The sequence below is a fragment of the Lutra lutra genome, chromosome 4 (assembly GCF_902655055.1).
Source record: "Lutra lutra chromosome 4, mLutLut1.2, whole genome shotgun sequence".
Taxonomy (NCBI): domain Eukaryota; kingdom Metazoa; phylum Chordata; class Mammalia; order Carnivora; family Mustelidae; genus Lutra; species Lutra lutra.
Genome location: NC_062281.1, coordinates 188,214,271 through 188,234,792, shown reverse-complemented (window position 1 = coordinate 188,234,792; position 20,522 = coordinate 188,214,271). Strand labels below are relative to the sequence as shown.

The following is a 20,522-nucleotide window of genomic DNA, read 5'->3' as shown; positions in this document are numbered from 1 at the left end:
GTGTGCTAATGGAGCCTTGGGGGCGAGATCCTGTCCGTAGGACAGTGGGAACAGACTTCCTTAGGGTAGGGCGGAGGCCTCGGCCATGCCTGGTGGCTCCCTGATGGGTCTGGCCTTGTTGGTCTCAACCAAGCAGGTGCTTCAAGGAAAGGCGAGGAACTCTCTGCTGCTTTCCTTTCCTTTCCCTGTGCAGGAGTTTGAAGGGGCACAGACAAGAAGTTGCCTTTAATTGCCTTTGAAGCTACTTATCCCAGTTTATCTTGATATATTTTGCTTGTTCTCCTTTAGCGATGCACAGTGAAACCCTTACCATGAAAACCCACCCTTGTGCCCGCAGGGAGCAGCCTCTCCAGTCCTGGTTGAGAAGGAAGGGAGGCAGGACGTGGATGTGCGGGTCCGGCCCTCCTTCCTCGCTTTCCTCTGTTCTCTCCATCATATGGTCTCCCAGAATCTCTCTTGTTCTCTGCTTCTCAGGTCCGAGGTGAGAGGTGCCCAGGGAGCGGAGGTGGTGTGTTTAGTGCAGCAGTCCGCCAGCTTTTAGTCTATGTGGGTTAGATTGGTGGATATTTCCCATGTCAGACATTGAAACACATTTTTTTTAAAGCTTAACTTGGGGCTTGAACTCAGAGATCTCAAGATCAAGAGCCCCGTGCTCTACTGACTGAGCCAGCCCCTTGAAACAAAAATGTTAATCGGCGGCGTGGATCACAGGAAGTTGCAAGTGGTCCTTGGACTCTTACCCAGCCTTACCCAGCGGTGCACCATTTTCCCTTATTACAGGATCAGGACCAGGAAATAGACTTAGGTCAGGAGTTAGACTGCAGGCTTTATTCGTAAACCGGAAAATTTAAAAAAACACAAGATCAGAAGCTGCTTACCCCAGCCATCCCACATCCATTTGCTAGTGGAATTGATGACATCATCACTTGTCATGACCCGGCGGATGAAAAGGGCAGGTGACATCTCAGCATCATTGTAAAAGTAGCCCTAAGCTTGGGGACCCCTGACAGGTGGCCCTCAATATCGTGCGAGGCCCCGCTGATTCAGTGGTTGGAACGTGGGCTCTGGAATCCATCTGGATTTTGTCTTGGCTCCGCTGCTTTAAAACCGCGTAGCTTGGGATCATTACTTGACAGGCCAGCTCTGGGGCAGAGTATTTGAGAGTCCAGACCCTGACGCCTGACCGCCTGGGTTTGAATCCTGGCTGGGCCGCTTACTAGCTGGGACTGGGGGCAGGTTTCAGTTTCGTCTGGAAAGTGAAAGCACCCGCTCGTGGAGTGGTGCAAAGATGAAAAGAGGTGATGAGCAGAAAGCTTGGCTCAGAGGAAGCAGTGATGTCCTGCTCCTGAGCTGCCCCCACCATCCAGCATGGGGAGGTCATCCAGGGCCACAGGGAAGATACTCAGTATTAGGGAAAGGAAAAGAGGGCTCTTCTAAAGAGCTCTGTGAGGGCGGGGCCTGGATCAGCTTTATTGACCTTCCTATCTTCACTGCGCAGCCCAGAGCCAGCCTGGGGTAGGCTCTTGGGAAGTATTTGTTAGTCCAGTGCTGGACTGAAGGAATGAAAGAGAACTGCTCCTGCTATGAAGTGGGGAGGGGAGGGGCTACTGACTTTCTTTGGGTTTGAGTTAGGGAGTTGGAGACATTGATTTAATGAGCTTAGTTGATAATAACTGAGTAATTTACTAAATTAGCTTAAATGTAATGCATCCGATTTAACCTGCATAGCTCGAGATCAGTTAGTTCACTGATACATGTTTGGGGGCTATCCCTCACTAGGCCGTGTTTCCTGTTACATAACAGGAAAGCAGGGAAGTCCTTCTAATGTCCCCTGTGCTTACCACGGTGATCAGTGTCAGAAACCCTTGACACGGGAACATGCCTTTTATTCTGGGGTTCAGCAAGGATGGGTTGCTGGGTTGCTGTTGGCTACCCCAGAGGAAGGAGCAGCCAAGGTTTCCTGGAGTTTGCAGTTTGGCCTCTGGTTGGTCGCCTTCTACTCCTCCTAGTCTGTGCAGTCCAGCAGGGGATTCATCTCTCCTAGGGTACTACCCCTGCCTGCGTTTCCCACCTCCGCTCCAGCTGCTTTCCCCTTACCTTCTCTGCTCCGGACACATTGGTCTTTTTGCCTGTCTGTTCTGTGAGCACACCAAGCTTGCTGGATTACCCGTGTCCTTGCTGATTGCCTTTCTGGGTGTGTTTGCCCCCCATCTCTCGTACGATGCCCTTTCCACTTCTAGAGATGCTGCTTCTTGAAGGGCTTGTCTAAAATAGCACGTTCTCCATCTCTGTAACTATGTCCCTTTCTTGTGCTTGATTTTTTTCTTCAGACCGTCAAGAAGTTCCAGGCATTGTCTATCCTTGCTTGATTTTGTCTGTCTTCCTCACCAGAGTGACACATTGTTAAGGCAAATGAGATAGCTTAAAACATTGGGGGGCTCTTTGAAGGGACTCAGACATTGAGTAGATGCTGCAGTTTCTTTTAGAAAGAAATTAATCTGGGAAATATTCCTAGGATCAAGTTGTGATCTTTAGTGTAAGAACAAAGATAACCTTATTTAGAGTGTGATATTATATCTAATACTATAAGGATATTCCTATGTATGTATATGTATGTATGTGTAAATGAGATCCCCGTTTATAAAAGTGTGTGGAGGAGAGAAATTTTCTTTTAAATATTCTTTTGTTCCAAAGGTTTACTTGTAAATTGACTGCTTGGAATTGAGAGCATATATCACATTTTCTAAAAAAGAATTATTTTATTGACCTAGAAATATACCTCCCTCAAATTCAAGAAATTCAGGCACACATGGAAAAAAAATGCTTTCTGATTGATGACCCTCCTATTTTATTTATTTCTAGCCCTCCTTTTTCTAAAAAAAGGGTTAAGTCCATTTACAGGAATTATTTATTCATTCAAGTATTTAAGCGGACAGCAAACATGTAGTATGTACTGCTCAGCCCTGGGAATGCAACATTGAATAAGATAGACACCATCTGTCTTCATTGTGGTTTATCAGGGGAGGTACATTAAACACATAATTATACAAATAATTACTTAAAATTGTGGTAAGAGCTACGAACGAAAAACAAGGAAAAGGAGAGGCAATTTCCAGCCATAGGCACTGCAGCTGGAAAGGAGAGAGGAAGTTCTTAGAGCTGGCTGGGGTTGACTTGGTGTGGTTTGAGGTCCCTGAAATTTAGTTGAGTCTTGTGCAAAGGACACTGAAATAAACAGAAAAGAAGCTTTCCTCTACTAGTTAAATGAGCCTAAATTTAAAAACGTGGGTTCAGGGGCGCCTGGGTGGCTCGTGGGTTAAAGCCTCTGCCTTCGGCTCAGGTCATGATCCCGGGGTCCTGGGATCAAGCCCCGCATCTGGCTCTCTGCTCTGCGGGGAGCCTGCTTCCCCCTCTCTCTCTGCCTGCCTCTCTGCCTGCTTGTGATCTCTGTCAAATAAATAAATAAAATCTTTAAAAAAAAACCAACGGGTTCACTGAAAGCAGATAAGTAGATGCACAGGAATTTGTCTTATGTCTCTTGCAGTGGCAGCTCTGCTGAGGTCTTTCATATTCATAGATATATCAGAAATGTAAACTTACGTGGTCTCCATATTATACTCGAGTTACGAATTTCCTGTGGGAATGACCATTCCCCATTCCCCCTTCCTTAGGAGCTGTCTCCTGTGGACACTTCCATGAAAGATTGGAGGTTTTAGGGTACAGGTTCTCAGATTTTTTTTTTTCCAGCACAATCTTTTCTTTTTTTCCCAGTTTCATGGAGGTATAATTGACAAATTAAAAGATATTTAAAGTGTACGTCATGGTATTTTGATATATGTATAACCATCTAGTTAATTAACATATCCATCATCGCTCATATTTATTTGTCTTTGGGGAGAACATTTAAGTCCTACTCTCTTAGCAAATTTCAGTTCTATAATACAGTGCTGTCAACTGTAGTTAACCATGTTTTACATTAGATCTTTAGACCGTATCAAGGAAAATCTTAACTGGAAATGGCACGGTGGATATGAGCTTGGGCTCAGGGTCAGACAGGCAGAGGTTCAGATCCTGGCCTTGAGGAATTTAGACAACTTCCCTAAGCTTCAGTTTCTTCCATTGTGTGGGCTGGGGGGGTAGGTGATGGTTGGGGAGAAGCTGGGGGAGGGGGCTGCAGTGACAGTCCCTGCCCCTTGGGCTGTTTGGAATAGAGGCCATCATGCGTGGAAGACTGTTAGTACAGTGCCTTGCACTGAGCCCCGGAGGAGTTTCTCAGGAAATATCAGCTCGTTAGTATTATTGTCATAGTGCCTAGGAGGATCAGTTAGAATAGCTGACACACTGTCTTTTCAGAGCTCTCAGGGAAGTTAAATGGTGTCAAATCCCTTTAAATCTTAGGCTAGGGACCCATCTGAGGAAGGAGAGGAAAATTCTCTCACACTGCCTTTTAATGTTGGCTAAGTACTTCTTAATATTGCTTAATTTATTAGTGCTAAAAATAATTATTATGTAGCCTAGGATACCAACTACCAATTTCATACCTTTTCCTCCACTGGGGAAAAAAAAAGGTTTTTGTTGTTGTTGCCAAAATAACTGTTTATAGATCAAAATTTGAAAAACGGGAGTACTATATTTAGAAGTGAGAAATTTGTGTGTTAAATTTATTCACATTTTAGCTAATTAAAAATACCATAACACCCATTTTCTGGGGGCAGTTTTGATACTCCCGTGTTTTGGAAGGCATTTAACTTGTGCTTGGTGATATTGTCAGGACCAAGCCGTGGACAGCAGGATCAAAGCATTCGTGCTTCTGAAGGGTCTGTACTGTCGGCGTTGCTCTTCTGGAGAAATGGATCTCAGTCTGTAGATGCCCACTTGTGTGCATTCCAACTCAGAGCAGACCAGAGAGGAGACCTTCATGATGAGTTGCTCACTGCTGTGGGATTTGTTTCTCTTGAAGCAGCTTGATACTTTTAAAAAAAAATTCGAAATGTTGGGAGTACACACATTTGAATGATATTCTCATCTTTGCACAAAACATTCTTTTTTTTTTTTTTTGCACAAAACATTCTTAAAGGCTATAAAAGCTTCACTGTGGGAAGATTAACCTCTTTAGGTTGGAGTTTGCTTTTTGCCTACTTTGATTTCTTTGAAAGTCCTTTAGAAATGATTCCCTTGCACTGAAATACACCTAGACTATAGAACCCTTCATTCTTAGTGGTGGTGTGATCAGTTCTTAGAGTATATGGGATAACAGTGAAAAGGCACTTTGACTGAATGTTATTTTTATAGTAACAGTCATGTTTTTCCAGTTGGCTCAGATTTCCCCTTTCTGTTCCCTTATATTCATACCTAATAGTAATCTTATTTCTTAAGATTAAAGTGAAAACTGGGTGGTAATGTATAAAATTCTATTTCTTAAGACTGTGATATTCTGGCGATTTCGTTAATTAGTGACTTGATAGAAGTGGTAAATTACAGTTTCCTGGAAAGGTCACATTTCTGTTGAGGGCCCAGAAAAAGTTGCAGTGTTCTGGTTGGAATTTTGAAGGCTCTGTGAAAGCGGGTGTTGTTCCCGGAGGGATGAAAGCGTAGTTGGGGCGGGGGCCAGCTGGCGGGCAGGTTCTTCACGATGTGTGCCGAAAGTATTAAGTAGGGAGTATTGATTTTTATTTTTTAAATGTCCTAAAGTGCTGATGGTAGCCTTTGACTTCAAAGTAAGCTTAAGCTGTATTTTACTTCCAGATTCTGTGGGAGTGTAAAATAGTGTGGTGCCAGATATTTACATAGTTTGAAAATGACTGTAGGTGGCTGGAACGAAGCAGGTTGACACAGATGTGCTTGAAGGGGGTAGTGGTTGCCGCCTGCGCCGCGGCATCTCCTGACATCCTCCACAGCCCCGCCCTCTTGTGTCAGGCGTCAGTTGCATTTTTGCATATTTGCTTATCGGACCAGAAAAGGAAGAAAACACTAACCGCGTCTGCTTCCCTCTGCTCTGATCCTTCTGTTTCTTGACTTGCAGAACACCGAGCCTGTTGCAGCTGCTGAGAGCCTGGCCGAGGTACCTGAACACGTGTTCCGAGGACTTCCGGAGGAAGTGAGGCTTTTCCCGTCTGCTGTGGACAGGACTCGGATTGGTGAGGACCGGGGTCCTGGAAGGAGACGGGGAGGGGAAGGGAGAGCCGCCTGTACCCAGGCATCCTTTGGGAGCATGTAAAGTAGGAAGGTCATCATCAAAGTGACAGATTTACACTTAGACTTAGAAGAGCATGGTGGAATTTCTGCATTTTCCAGTCAAGAATCCAGGGTGCACAGAGATTATAAAACTAAACCAGAGATATCCACTCGCCCGTCCACCGTCCTTTGTGACTTCGCCTGAGTATTCCCTCCTACTGTCTCCTCGGGGCTCTTCTTCCTACTGAGTGTGCTGGTCCCTCCTCTCTGATTTCACTGGGACTTGAGTGTGAGTGCGCTGTTAGATTTAATTTCATTGTTTTGTACTGGTTTTCCCATCTGCCCCCTTCATTGACAGCGAGTGCCTTCGTTTCTTTCCTCTCTCTGTCTCCAGTACCTGACACGTTCTGGACCTTAGTAGTACTTGAATGAATGACGACTCGAGTGGATCTGAATGCTTTTGGCTGGAATTTCCCATTGAGCACAAACCCAGCTTTTACATATTCAGTGTTGTTTTTGTGCCCTAATCTTTAGACAGAAGGCTAATAAGGAAGCAAATTATAAAAATTTAGTCAAAGTATAGTTTTGGAATGTATCATGTTTGTATCCCTTTTTGTTTTTTTAAGGTGTATTTCTGAGATTCCTGTTTATGTGTATGCGTGTGTGAATAAAGTGTTAAAATGCTTTTCCTAATTCTCATTGAAGAATTTTTCAGTAAATTAACTTGAGCAGTTATATTGTATCATTCACACAGAGGTGGTTGACTGTTCGCTCCACTAATTGATTGTTAGCTTTGTTAGAAATTGGATTCATAGACCTGCAGAAGAGGGAAATTTGAACCTCCTAGCTGGAAAGGACTGGCTCAGCCTCCACCTTCCTTCTGTGCATCTTCTGAGCGCCGAAGATGCGAGAGCGTGTCCAAAGGGCTCTTGTCAGTGAGCATCACCTCTGCGTGCTGGTTCCCTTGACGCCAGGGCTGTCTCCCGCCGTTTGGCCCGCTGCTGCTGCTTCAGCTCGTCCGCCTGCCTTCCGGTCAGTGCCCGGAACCCAGGAACAGCCGAGGAGGACGGCGGGACAGCGGCAGGAGTAGCTCTGGGCTGTTGGAAGCTCTGCGGGGTGCGTTGTTAGAGCGGCTTAGGTTTCAGTGACTTAGCTGGAGGGGAGAGGGTGTTCCACTTTGAGCAAACTTCAAAAATACCATTCATAAATTGGCATTTCCAAGCCTTTATAAAAGCAATTCGTGTTCATCGGAGACCATTTGAAAGCTGTAGAAAAGTAGAAAGAGGAGTTTTGAATTATTTCTAGTTTCATTCCTTTCTCATCTTTTTCTCTTTAGTTGTGACTGTGCTGTTCTCCGGGGATTTGTGATTGTACCGTCTGGGTAATTTTACATGTGAAAAATAGAAACAAATATAAACCATTTCTTTCCTACTGATAAAACAATGTAGGTTCTTACAGACTATTTGGGAACTACAGAAGAATATAAAGAAGATAAATAAAAATCTTTGTGGAAGACTTGATTTCATTTGACTTGACTTGCTCTCCGTTGACCTGACATTATCTTGCTAGCCTTTTAACTATTTTGTGAAACAGAATTGACTTTAATGCTTCAATCTTTAAAATAGCTACAATAACATTATAAAAATATTGCTTTTATTTTCCAGGTGTCTGGGCCACTAAGCCAATTTTAAAAGGCAAAAAGTTTGGGCCATTTGTTGGTGATAAGAAAAAAAGATCTCAGGTTAAGAATAATGTGTACATGTGGGAGGTAAGAATTCTGGCTCTATCAGTGTTCTGTACATTTTTTGAGAAATCGTTTTATTCTCTAAGGATTTGACATTGTGATATTAAAAGTCATCTTAGTATGTGCTTTAAAATCAGGAATATGTATTTTTCACTACACTTGATCTTAACCAAAAGGCTGAGAAGCGAAGAATATATATTTTTGGGAAGATTTATTTATTTTAGGGAGAGAGCCAGAGAGAGGGGGGAGGGCCAGGGAGGGGAGGGGCGGGACGGGAAGAAGAAGGGATGCAGACTCCCTGTTGAGCTGGGAGCTGACCTGGGGCTTGATCCCACAACCCCCGGATCATGACCAAAGCCGAAACCGAGAGCTGGGTGCTCCACTGACGGAGTCACCCAGGGGCCCCTCAAGAATATTTTTATTAAAGAGAAAACGTGTTTCTTTGGACACAGTTGCTGTGGACATCTGTCTTTTGAAGCAGCTTGGCTGTCCTCAACAATAAATGCCAGATCTGCTTTTGAACATGACCTTGTTCAGGGTGTTCCGCTGAGGGCTGAGCCTTTGGTCTGTCACTTCGCAGGCTTGCGGACAGACACCGTAAAAGGCACTCCAAGGTGGCCACAAATAAAACACCGCTAGGGTCTTCTCCTTGTTTTAGGAGATAATCTCTGTGTTGCTGGAATATTCTGAGCTGGATATATTTAGCACGTGGCGCATTTCTATTTAGCGCTTCGGACTCCTCAGAAGACTTGCAGTTTCATTGATTTCACGTTCTGGCAAGGATGCTGGAGGAGCGCGGCACGTTAGCGTGTTCCTTACCGAGGTGACGCTGTCAGGAGTGGAGGTGCCCTGCTCCTCCCGTGTTCCGGGCTGCTCGTGCAGAGCCAGAACCCCTGCCTCCTGCCTGGCAGTGAGGCGTTGGCTTTAGATCCTTCCTTTAGCTTTGTGACTCTCTGGTACTTAACCTCTGGGCCCCAAACCCTCAATTTAAAGATGGGGTTAATAAAAAATACCTACGATACCAGGAAGATAAAGCCGGTTCTAGCTATTTCCTGGAGCGCTGGGTGCAAGTTCAGCATTTACGTGCAATTTAGTTCAGATCAGGTGCTCTGGGGAAGCTGCTCTTGTTCTGATAGGATCTCAGCTGGTGTGGCTCCTTTACAAAACAAGGGAAGTTTTTTGGCGATTAGAAAAGCATTTCTATCAGATGGTCTCGAATTGACTCACATCTCTTTTACACATAAACATACACAGGCCTAAATGTAAAATCTGCCCAGGAAATGTCTGGATACTTTCCATCGAGAAGTTCTGTGACATTTGTACATCTGAGGTATGTTGCTGTTGTGTTCAGTGTGACCAGCAGTGTTTCTTAACTTGAAGATTTCCTGCAGTTTCTTCCAGTAATTTTGTTTGTTGTGAGTCCCTTACAGTAAATCTGATGACAGTTAACGCCCCGGGGGCCTTAGGAAATGAGGATTTAGCATGAGAATAATCACATTATGCTGTTTCACTATTTCTGAGGTAGAAGAGTGCTATATTTGTAGAAGAACTGCCCAGCCAAAAAATGATACTAATTACTCAAGATAACGCCTGAATGATTAAAAATGTCTTGACCACAAAATTATGCCCCCAAGTAAAGCGACATTTTTAATTTTAGAAATTTCCCAAGGGAACTGACAAATGTGTTCCCCCAGGTTACTGCCAGTCTTAGTGAGGTTAATGTCTGGAAACCAGGAAATGCATTGCTTAGTTCTGTGTGTATAATGCTAAGCTTAAACAAATGTCATGAATATTAATATTACCCTAAGTTTATTGTATCTGTTTTACCCAACATAACGATTGGGAGATTTTGGGCATAGTATGTAAATGATTAACACTACGCTTTGTAGATTAAGCTTCATTTGTATTGAAATTCGTGTGTAGTATGAGTTCATACTCAGCTTGGTGAACATTGTAATTTAGAGCCATGACCTATTAGGGGTTGTATTTCTACTTATAAATGCGTTAATACTGCCTTGTTAGCTTAAGGTACTCTGTTTGTTATACTACAGTTGGTGAATCCTACGACATGGCCAGTTCTTGTTAGTTTTAAAGATTTAGTTCTTGTCATTTTCCTTCTTAAAGTTAAAAAACAACTGGATGTCATTCAGGTAGTTCGGACTACAGGGTATGTATTCTGTACAGAAACCTGTAAGCCTTCTGTTCTGTTAAAATAGAAATAGATAGGATCTGACATGTAGAGGTGTGTGTTAGGCAAACTATAGAAAGCATCAGTTAGAATGTATATATTTCTTCTAGAGAAAAAGAAACGCCAAGTAAAATTTAGTATATCCCCATTAATTTATTCCAACCTTGGTCTTAGCCTCAGACTTGCATCAGAATGCCTCTTATTAACTAACGAGAACTGCTTATCATTAAAATCTCATCTTGGCATTTGTTCTTGCATTAAAGCCCCTTTAAAACCGGCTTATCTTTTTAGCAGCCTGGTCTCTTGCCCCAGCTAGAACTCCATTTTCAAGCTAATCTAAGACAAAGTGTTAAATTGCTTTTCTTGAGCCCTTGATTATCTAACACAGTCTTAAGTCCTCTAAGCTTTCACTGAAAACATTCTATTAAATCAGAAACAACAGAGGAGAGACAAGTATCCTCAGGGTGAATGCACAAAACAGTCAGATTCTCCAAAGAGGAGAGCATTCTTTGAGCAGTTTCTGGGGAGGAACTGCTTGCTAGCCAGGGTAGCTGCTGTGAGTGCCTGCCCCCCACACACCGAGCCATCTGCAGTATTCTAACCACTTCTGACAAAAGCCTTTCAATTTCACTTCATGGGTCTCAGATCGCTTCCCATGAGATGAACTTCTGGGTGGTTTGCCTATGAATTGTTCTAGTAAGTTTTTTGTTTTTTTGTTTTTAAATAGACTTTATTTTTTAGAGCATTTTTAGGTTCAGGGCAAAACTGAGCTGAAAGTACAGAGAATTCCCCACACCACCGTCTCCCCCGCTATGGCAGCAGACAGGTGCCTCTGTTAGTCATTCTATGGACCCGTACTCACGCCCCGTTATCACTTAAGATTCCTCGTTTTCATTAGGGTTCCTTCTTGGTGTACATTCCAATAAGTCTTCTTTAAATTATAAATGTAATACATGCTCATTGTAGAGTAATGTAAATAATACCGTAAGCTATAAACAAGAAAGTAAAAATCATCTGTGAATATTTTGGTGAACATTCTTCTAAGTCTCTGCTCCTCTCTCTGTTTTTCTTCTGTCTGTCCTGTACACTGGTGAGTACACAAACACCATATATAGACACCGCACGCCATTGAGATAAAACAGCGCATACGGCTTTGTGTCGGGATTTTCTCTTTCAGTATGTAGTGGACATATCCATGTCAGATTGTTTCATCTCTGTCATTATTTCTTACGGCCCCCTAGAATTCCGTTGCATTCCTTCCACTGTTGAACCTGTTGAACCTTTAAATAGTTTTAATCTTTTCATGATATTACCAGTTCTTCTGAGTAACTGGTATATGTGGTTGCTCACTTGTTTGGTTATCTTCTTAAGATAAATTTCTGGAGTAGAATTTTTTTTTTTTTTTTCTGGAGTAGAATTCTTAAGTCCAAAGTTATGTACGTTTTCATCTCTGGCGAATTTTGCTATAATAGACCTCCAGAAGGATTCCACTAATTTACATAACCACCAAAAGTACATACTTTTCGCTAGCTTTTGAAAACCTAGTATTGTTAATCTTTTTTATAGTGTTCCCTCCCCCGACCTGTCCCCAGCCTCATTCTTACAAATGAAAACTGATAGTTTTTGTTTTTTTTTAAGATTTTATTTATTTGATAGAGGTCAAGAGAGTGAGCACAAGCAGAGAGAACAGCAGGCAGAGGGAGAAGCAGGCACCCTGCTGAGCAAGGAGCCCAATGGGGGACTCCATCCCAGGACCCTGGGATCATGACCTGAGCCAAAGGCAGGTGCTTAACCAACTGAGCCACCCATGCGTCCCGAAAACCAATAGTTCCCTGGTTCTATTTGCATGACATTCATGTAGGCAACAACTTTTGAGTCGGGGAAGGCAGGAAGATGTAGAATTGTGTTTCAACTAAAATTGATAAGTTATTTCTGTATAATGAGAGCACGTTAATTGTCTGTACCGTTAGCATTTGATGTTAGCAAGTGCATCCCCTTGTCTTTGCTAGCTCAACACTTCTAATTTCAGATTATTTCTAAGTTAAAAATGGAGGCAAGAAGAGAAAAGAGAGTAGAAAAGTCAGTCAGCTGATCCTGTAGAACGTTTTTTTCCAGAAAGCACTATTTAGCTCTTCTTTCCAGCTTCTAACCCGCACGAGGGTAGTACTAGAGAAAAAGCCCGGGTCACAGGGACATGCAGCCTGCCACCCGTTCTTTGCAGTCCTGCAGCTACGAGTTGTATGAGGACATAGCTGCACTCATTCACTTGCGTGTTATCGATGGCTGCTGTGGCCTGTGCTGGCAGAATTGACTAGTTCTGACCGGGGCCGCGTAGCCTGCCGAGCCGAAAATATTTATTGCTGGTCGTTTACCAGGCTTGAGAAGCGCACCTGTTTAATTTTTAAATTTGTATTTTAGGATTGCCTTCAGGTTTGCTTATTGTAGTAAAATGTGCCACCACCCATTGGATTCCCCTGTATTTCTCTTATTCTAGAATATTCAGAATATTTCAGATACGGTGATGTATTTAAATAGTTCTAAAAAGAAGCCTTTGGTTTTCTAAAGCAATCTGAGCAGTGAAGTAGTTGGTGCTAAAGATCCGTTTTCGTCTGTAGCCTCCAGGGAGTTATTTCCATGGGGTGGCAGTTTCGGTTTGTTTTGTTTGTTTAATTAATTAATTAATTAATTTGACAGAACAGACAGAGATCACAAGTAGGCAGAGAGGCAGGCAGAGAGAGAGGGGGAAGTGGCTTCCCACCGAGCAGAGCCTGATGCGGGGCTCGATCCCAGGACCCCCGAGATCATGACCTGAGCCGAAGGCAGAGGCCCAACCCGCTGAGCTACCCAGGTGCCCCGTGGGGTGGCAGTTTTAACGGTCCTTAACAGGCCCTCCAACTATCTAATTCTGTAGCTCAAGAATGGCTGGAATGTGAACATACCAAGAAGAAGGTGTGGTATTTTCCAGGTAGCAGTGTTAATAACTTAGGAAGATGTAACTTTCATTAAATATTTTCACTGAAATGCTCATACACCAAGCGAGGCTGTCCTTTTCTTCTTTGTCTTACTTTCCGATAAGGATAGCAAGCTCCTCATAGGTTTATTTGGCCCAAAATGAGAAGACGTTTATGAAATTACTTGATAGAGATGAGTATGGCTCAGTAAATATTAGTTGAACTTGAACATAAGAGAAAAACACTTGTATGATCTTATAGAGGACTAAAAACATTTGTAATATGTATTTGTAGTTGAGTACTTTTAAAAAAGATTACTGCTCTTCATTTTTGCTTAGAATTTCTTTCCCTTCTAATGTTAGAGAGCATGGGCTGTATTTTGAACCAAAAACCTAGAATAACTGTGTGGGGGCGGAAATCCTGAAATTGACTTCTGCAAGCTGAGTTGCTGTTTACTTACAGAGATGCTCTGCCTGTTGGGTTTGTAGAGATGTGAGCCTCCCCTCTCTCCTTTACTCCTTTTTTTTTTTTTTTTTTTTAAAGATTTTATTTATTTATTTGAGAGAGAGACAGTGAGAGAGAGCATGAGCGAGGAGAAGGTCAGAGGGAGAAGCAGACTCCTCATGGAGCTGGGAGCCCGATGCGGGACTCGATCCCGGGACTCCGGGATCATGACCTGAGCCGAAGGCAGTCGTCCAACCAACTGAGCCACCCAGGCGTCCCTCCTTTACTCCTTTTGTTAGTCTTCACAAATGGTAGTAGATACTGTCTGTCTTCCAGGGGAAGGGGAAGCCGGGGAAAGTGGGAAACGGTGTATAGATCAAAATATTGGAAATTCCAACAAGCTAAATCCCCAGAGAAATAAAGGTGGAAAGGAGCCTCAGGAGCATGAGCCTCCAGGAGAGGTTCTGTCCCACTGTTAATAATGTGTCAGAGCTCTTTGAAGGGCAAGTCCAGAGAACAGCCAACAGAATGGCTTTATCCCTGTAGACTCGTAATTTTGTGGGGGCTGTTTGAATGCAGAAAAGACCTATCTCTGCATCAGAGTTGGTTCAGTACGAGGAGGCATCTGCAGTGCCCTGTCTTAATTCCGGGGAGTGATTTCTTTCAGAGTAAGTTGGTTACTCTAGTTGAGAGCGGATAAGGACCTCACAGGCCAGCAGCTGAGGATTTGAATGATGGACCTTTGCAGTAACTGAATGAGAAGTTTTTCGGTTTATGATTTTGAATTAGCGCATGTAGAATAGAACAAGTCAGTGATAAGGAAGCTAAGTGAAAACTCTCACCCCCCAACCCATGAAGTCAGCGCGTTTAATAGTTTGGTTTGTTCTTTGCAAAACGTCCTTTATGTGTCAGGAGGCTTTAATTTTGATGCATTTTTAAATTGGAGTGTGTACTGAATTTTGATTTTATGGCTATTTCAAAATGACTGGATTAAATTGAATGGAAGTTGAGTGGCATGAAGATGATGTTTTGATTGACAAAGAGTTAACATCCAGTCTGTGCACGGTGGTTAAGGGCAGAAAGGAGGTCTGGTCTGGATAACGGAGGGAAGGTGGAGGGTGGGAGGAAGGGTTTGGAAAGAGGAAAATTGAAATGGAGGCATTAGTGAAGGGACCAGGTTTGAATCTTGGCTCAGACTTTCAGTGACTTTAGTATTCTAGTAAAATTACCAACCTTCCCTAGTGTTTTATTTTTAAAAAGGGGCTTCGTAATGTTTCATAGAGTTCTTACAAAAAGGTTAAATAAATAAAAGAACACATTAAGCATCTAGCCCTGTGCTTGAGGTGGACGAGTTCCTCCTCCTTGAGTTCTTCTCCAAGTAGGGAATTTCCAGCTGAAGGTTAATGCGTAAAAATTGTCTGTATATATGTAATCAGGTACCTCTGCTTTGTTAAAAGGGACTGTTTTATAGATTGAGTCAGGAAAAATTATTGATTATATGAAAATATTTTTTGGTCATTATAAAGATTTTGGAAATAGATTTGTTGCATATCATTTGTTGAGTCTGAGCTAGAGTGGGAGTTTTACCTGCCTTTGCATTATCTTTGAGGGAAAGGAAGGGATTCTGGTTGGTTCTCCTGGTGCTGCGGTGCTTTCGAGGTCTCGTACTGGTAGTTAACACTCAGCAGAGCGCGGGCACATCTCAATGTTTGGGTTTTGTGTGTCAGGCACTGAAGTGAATTCCGATTGGGAACCAAGGTTTGACCAGCTGAAGTAGAAATTGTATAAAAACACGTTTTCATCCCCGTTCCTAATTATAAGGTTAGATTCTCAATAAAAATGAGAAAGCTATGTACTTTAAAAAAAAAATGTATGTGATGATGCTGATGGCACGAGGAGGAGTGTCAGCCGGCCTCGGCTCCCTTCAGTCACGCTGGGGCTTTCATGCTGGAGGCTGACGTGGTCTCCCCACCCACATCCATTTTTACTCAGAGATTATACTAAGTCAGCGGAGGAAAGGCAGGAAATTCAGCAAAGCAGGAGGAAGAAAGTAAGATGATGGGTAATCCCACTTCTCAGAGAAAACCATTACTAATGGGTTCGTGTATTTAGAATCAGGTAATTTTTCTCTTCATGTAGTCCTATGTTTAATTTTTTTTTTTTTTAAAGATTTATTTATCTGTTTGAAGGAGAGAGAGCACAAGCAAGGGGAAAGGAAGAAGCAGACTCCTTGCTGAGCTGGGAGCCTGCCGTGGGACTCAAACCCAGGACCCAGAGATCATGACATGACATGAGTTGAAGAACTGTCTGAGCCACCCAGGCGCCCCTGTATTCTTATGTTTAAAACAGAGATGGTGGGGGCACTTGGGTGGCTCAGTGGGTTAAGCCTCTGCCTTCGGCTCAGGTCATGATCTTGGGGTCCTGGGATCGAGTTCCATGTCTAGCTCCCTGCTCTCCCTCTGCCCCTCCTCCTGCTCATGGTCTTTCTTAAATAAAATCTTTAAAAAAACCCAAAAAGAAAAAAATGGTATCATCTTAAACCATACTTTCTTTAAGTGGCTTTACTCAGTTGTCAGTAGTATTATGACTGTCTTTTATACCAATAAAAATATTCCTCCAGCTTTTTGTGGCCTTTGTTTTCTTCCAATTATAGAAATAATGTGTGTTCATTGGAAAAATTCTTATGGGCTATAGAAATATGTAACAAAATAAAAGATTCCACATAAACCAACTAATTGTTTACACAAAAGTACTTTTTAATGTCTGTTTAGTATTCTGCTATGTGCATGCGTTATCATCCTGAGCTAATCCATTGTGTTTTCCACTTGGCAATTAATGGGAAACAGTCTGTATTAAAAGACACCGTTGTTGGGGCGCCTGGGTGGCTCAGTGGGTTAAGCCGCTGCCTTCGGCTCAGGTCATGATCCCAGGTCCTGGGTTCGAGCCCCGCGTCGGGCTTTCTGCTCAGCGGGAAGCCTGCTTCCTCCTCTCTCTCTCTGCCTGCCTCTCTGCCTACTTGTGATGTCTCTCTGTCAAATAAATAAAATCTTAAAAAAAAAAAAAAGACACCGTTGTTCTTTTTTTTTTTTTTAAGTTTTTTGTTTTTATTATTATTTTTTGTTTTTGTTTTTAAAGGTTTTATTTATTTATTTGTCAGAGAGAGAGCGAGAGCACACAAGCAGAGGGAATGGCAGGCAGAGGCAGAGGGAGAAGCAGGCTCCCCGCCGAGCAGAGAGCCCCATGTGGGACTCGATCCCAGAACCCTGGGATCATAACCTGAGCCAAAGGCAGCGGCTTAACCGACCGAGCCACCCAGGTGTCCCATACACTGTTGTTCTTGTACATATATCTTAGAATAATTGCCAATTATGTCATGAGAATAAATTCCTTTAAGTGTATATGCTAGCTAAAGTGTGTGTACATTTTAAAACTTTTTTTTTTTTTTTTTAAAGATTTTATCTATTTATTCGACAGAGAGAAATCACAAGTAGGCAGAGAGGCAGGCAGAGAGAGAGGAGGAAGCAGGCTTCCCGCTGAGCAGAAAGCCCGATGTGGGGCTCGAACCCAGGACCTGGGATCATGACCTGAGCCGAAGGCAGCGGCTTAACCCACTGAGCCACCCAGGCGCCCCTAAAACTTTTTTTTTGTTACGGACTACTAAATTCCATCCAAAAAATGATAACCAGTTTATTCTCTGATCAGCATTGTGTGGGGGGATGTTTGCTTTCTAATCTTTTTTTTTTCCCCTCTTAAAATCTTTTTTTACCAGTTTGATAGGTAAAAATTATTTCATTTGAAGTTAGTTTTTGACTATTATATTTCTAGTTTAATGAACTAGTTTAATTAAACTAATTAAACTAATTAAATTTAATTAATTTTAACTAATTAAAGGTAAGTATAATTTTTTTCATGAGGTTTTGGCCATGTGTGTTCCTTTGTGAATTATTTCTGTACATTTAAAAAATTGAGGTATTCCTCTTTTTCTGTGAAATAAATGTTTAAGTATGACTTAACTAATGTTTTCATCCATTTTGAAACAAAATGAACCATACATAAATAAGGAATTCACACAAATGGACCAGCAGAGGTCTGTGTTGACCTGGGGGCCAGGAAATTTGGGCACAGCTGGTATTGTCATCCTCAGGTCTGTGGGCAGACTTGGTGTCTCTCCCCAGCTGCCGTCTTTGACTGTGTGGGGTTTTCCAGCACCATCTCTGTTCGACCTGTTGATTTCTGGATCTGTGTCAGTATGTCAACGGGGAGTGAGTAGGACTGTGCCATCCACTGTGATAAATCGAAACAATACTTCTGATCCCCAAGCTAATAAAAAGTTAACAGAGACAGACTGCAAAGTACAGTTACTTCCTTTCCCTTCTCCTGTTATTGGCAAACATGAAGGATGTCTTTTAAAGATTTTAAAGTAAAGCCCCCTTGCATTGTAAAAAAAAAAAAAAAAAAATCTTGCATTGGGACGCTGTTTCTCTCTCTTTGTAACATGCCATTTGGGGACTTCCCTTTCTCTGAAGGGAGGGGAGTGTGTGTATACGCACGTGTGTGTGTGTGTGTGTGTGTGTGTGTGTGTGTGTGTGAGCAGTTCGAAAAGGGATCTAATGTGACACGGATAACTTTTCTTTAGCGTGGTGCAGGTAGATGTTCAGTAGAGAGCCAATTTCTGAATAAACTCAGGCGACAAATAAAGGATAGTGAAAATACTCTCCTTGGCATGGCACCTGTCACCTAGCCGGTGGTCCTTACCTGAGGGCAGTGACATTCGTATTAACAACATTCTTTTATCCTTTCCGTACTTAACTCATTGAGAGCCCTACGCAACGCCAGGCTCCGGTCAGATCTCCGGAGTGCTCCAGTGAGCGAAAAGGCTGACGTGTCTTTTCTTCACGGAGTTAATGCTCTGGTGTGAAGATGTAGCCACTAAAGGAGGGAAGGAGATGATCTCATACCGTAAAAAAGTGTAAACGCTATGAAGAAAAATAAATCGGGGATATGGCTGGGGTTTGATGGGAAGAGAAGGATTTGTGGTTTTAACTGGGATGGTCAAGGGAGGTGCTGTTAAGTATGGTCCAGGTCAGACAGATTTGGTGTAAGTAAGTGGTCATTTCAGGAAAGTCCAGTTGAACTCGTGATCCTCATTTTCCCCATATTAAAAAAAAAAAATAATGAACCTGCTACATAGGGTTAAATGAGATGATAACAGAAAACGCCTGACATCTGACTCCCACCAGGAAAGCAGAATGGTTCGTACCCAGTGAGAGGGGTGCGGCCCCCCGATAGACACAGGCTAGGCTGCACAGGCATGCTCGAAAGGGCTGGGAGTGAAGAGTGAGCACTTTGTTCCAGAGGGAAAGCTACGGTGAAGAAGAGTGTGTCATGTGGGCAAGAGAGAAAAGAAGAAATGAGTGGGAGGGGGGTGTCGTGCCTTTGTATGTAGAGGGAAGAAATGGGAGCACTGAGAGTCTTTCTTTTCCTCCTCAAGAGAAAGTAAGAGACATAGTTCTTTTGCTTTATTTTTGACAGGTCTGTCAGCAGTTGGGCCTGTGGTTCTATTTCGGTGCCTCATTCAGTGTTTTATAGTCTAGTTTGGGGGAAGTAAAGTACACACACACACATATACACGTACACACGCAAAGTATATATGTGTATATTAAAGTATACATATATATGAGATTATATATATGTATGTTTACTTATATATGTGCGTATATATGTATGTGTGTATACAAAGATAAAAGTTAGAAATAGTTTCTAGTTAGATTTTATGTAAAATGAGGGAATGAGAAGTGCCGGAAGCATGGCAAGGGTGGGCAGGGACACTGACTGAGATTGGATGAGTAGGTTTGATCTGAGTCCTGAAAGAGGGGTTGCGTTACTGGTCTTCTCTTTGGAAGGACCCCGATACTTCCCGGAGTATGTTCCCTAGCGCCAGAGTCCTAACAGATGATTAGGTAGAGAAGGTTTGGCAGGGGGTCAGCTGAGGTTGCAAAAGCATCATGTGCCATCATCCATGTGGAGATTCACACTGCACGTTCACTCACTGAAGCAAAGGGACCCGCTGAACCATGTAGTGCGGCAGGACGGGACCCCCACATTAGACCTGCAGAACCACCCAGAACACTCAGGGGACTTGGGTGCTGCTGGAAGCTCACTCTCTTTACACGTTACATTTAGGAAATAGAGGTCTCACTTGTCTTTGTGCGCACATAGTATTTGCAGAGCCCCCAGAGTTCATTACACATATTTGCTGTCGCTGTTGACGTTTAGGAGAAAAAAATGACTCCAGCCCAGACAGAGAAGTGACTTAATGAGGATTACCAGTTTTGGATCTCTGTTTTCATCTTTTTTTGTTTTCTTTTCTCCATTGCTTGTTTTGTTTCTCTGAAATGTTTTGTAGAATATTGTGTATTTTGAAGAATTGTTTTGAAAGTTGAAGATGGAAACATTTAAAAGACCCTCCTGTTTTAACAGCGGTGTTTCCTCCCTTCCTCCCCCAAGGTATATTATCCAAATCTGGGATGGATGTGCATTGACGCCACGGACCCAGAGAAGGGGAACTGGCTGCGGTATGTGAATTGGGCTTGCTCCGGAGAAGAGCAGAATTTATTTCCGCTGGAAATCAACAGGGCCATTTATTACAAAACTTTAAAGGTAAGAGTGTTGGAGCTGGTCTGCTGTGAGTTACTCTGCTTGCATTTTTGTGACAGACAGTAATGACTCTCCCGGCCTTGAAAGGATTTATGTCTGAAAGTGGTTCATCAACACATGGCAAGGTCTTTGTTTTAAATATACAGTTGCCACTGCTCTGTGTGTACCAAAGCATGAAGATTGGGTTAAGTAATTACATGCTGTATCTTTATAGATACTGATGAGTTAAGCGTGTGGCAGCCACTTCCCTCCTCCTAAGATACAAATGCACCAGCAACTGTCCAACTTGCAGATTTATCCAAGCGTAGGAGACCTATCGCTGGCTGTGGGGCTTCTGTGTTAACCGAAAACACATTCTTGGTCT

General features: G+C 42.8%; 1 protein-coding gene across 7 annotated transcripts in view; it reads left to right on the top strand.

Annotated features, from left to right (window-relative positions):
* The window catches only part of PRDM2 (PR/SET domain 2), a 119,356-nt gene that overhangs the window by 24,871 nt on the left and 73,963 nt on the right, over nucleotides 1–20,522 (top strand). For 6 of the 7 annotated variants that reach the window (XM_047723579.1, XM_047723574.1, XM_047723571.1 and 3 more), the window contains 3 exons: nucleotides 6,023–6,137; nucleotides 7,839–7,942; nucleotides 20,009–20,161. In XM_047723579.1, the coding sequence (XP_047579535.1) occupies nucleotides 6,023–6,137; nucleotides 7,839–7,942; nucleotides 20,009–20,161 (372 nt within the window). Of the gene's footprint in view, nucleotides 1–6,022; nucleotides 6,138–7,838; nucleotides 7,943–20,008; nucleotides 20,162–20,522 lie in introns of those variants that run through there. The other variant, XM_047723576.1, reaches the window with a different exon arrangement.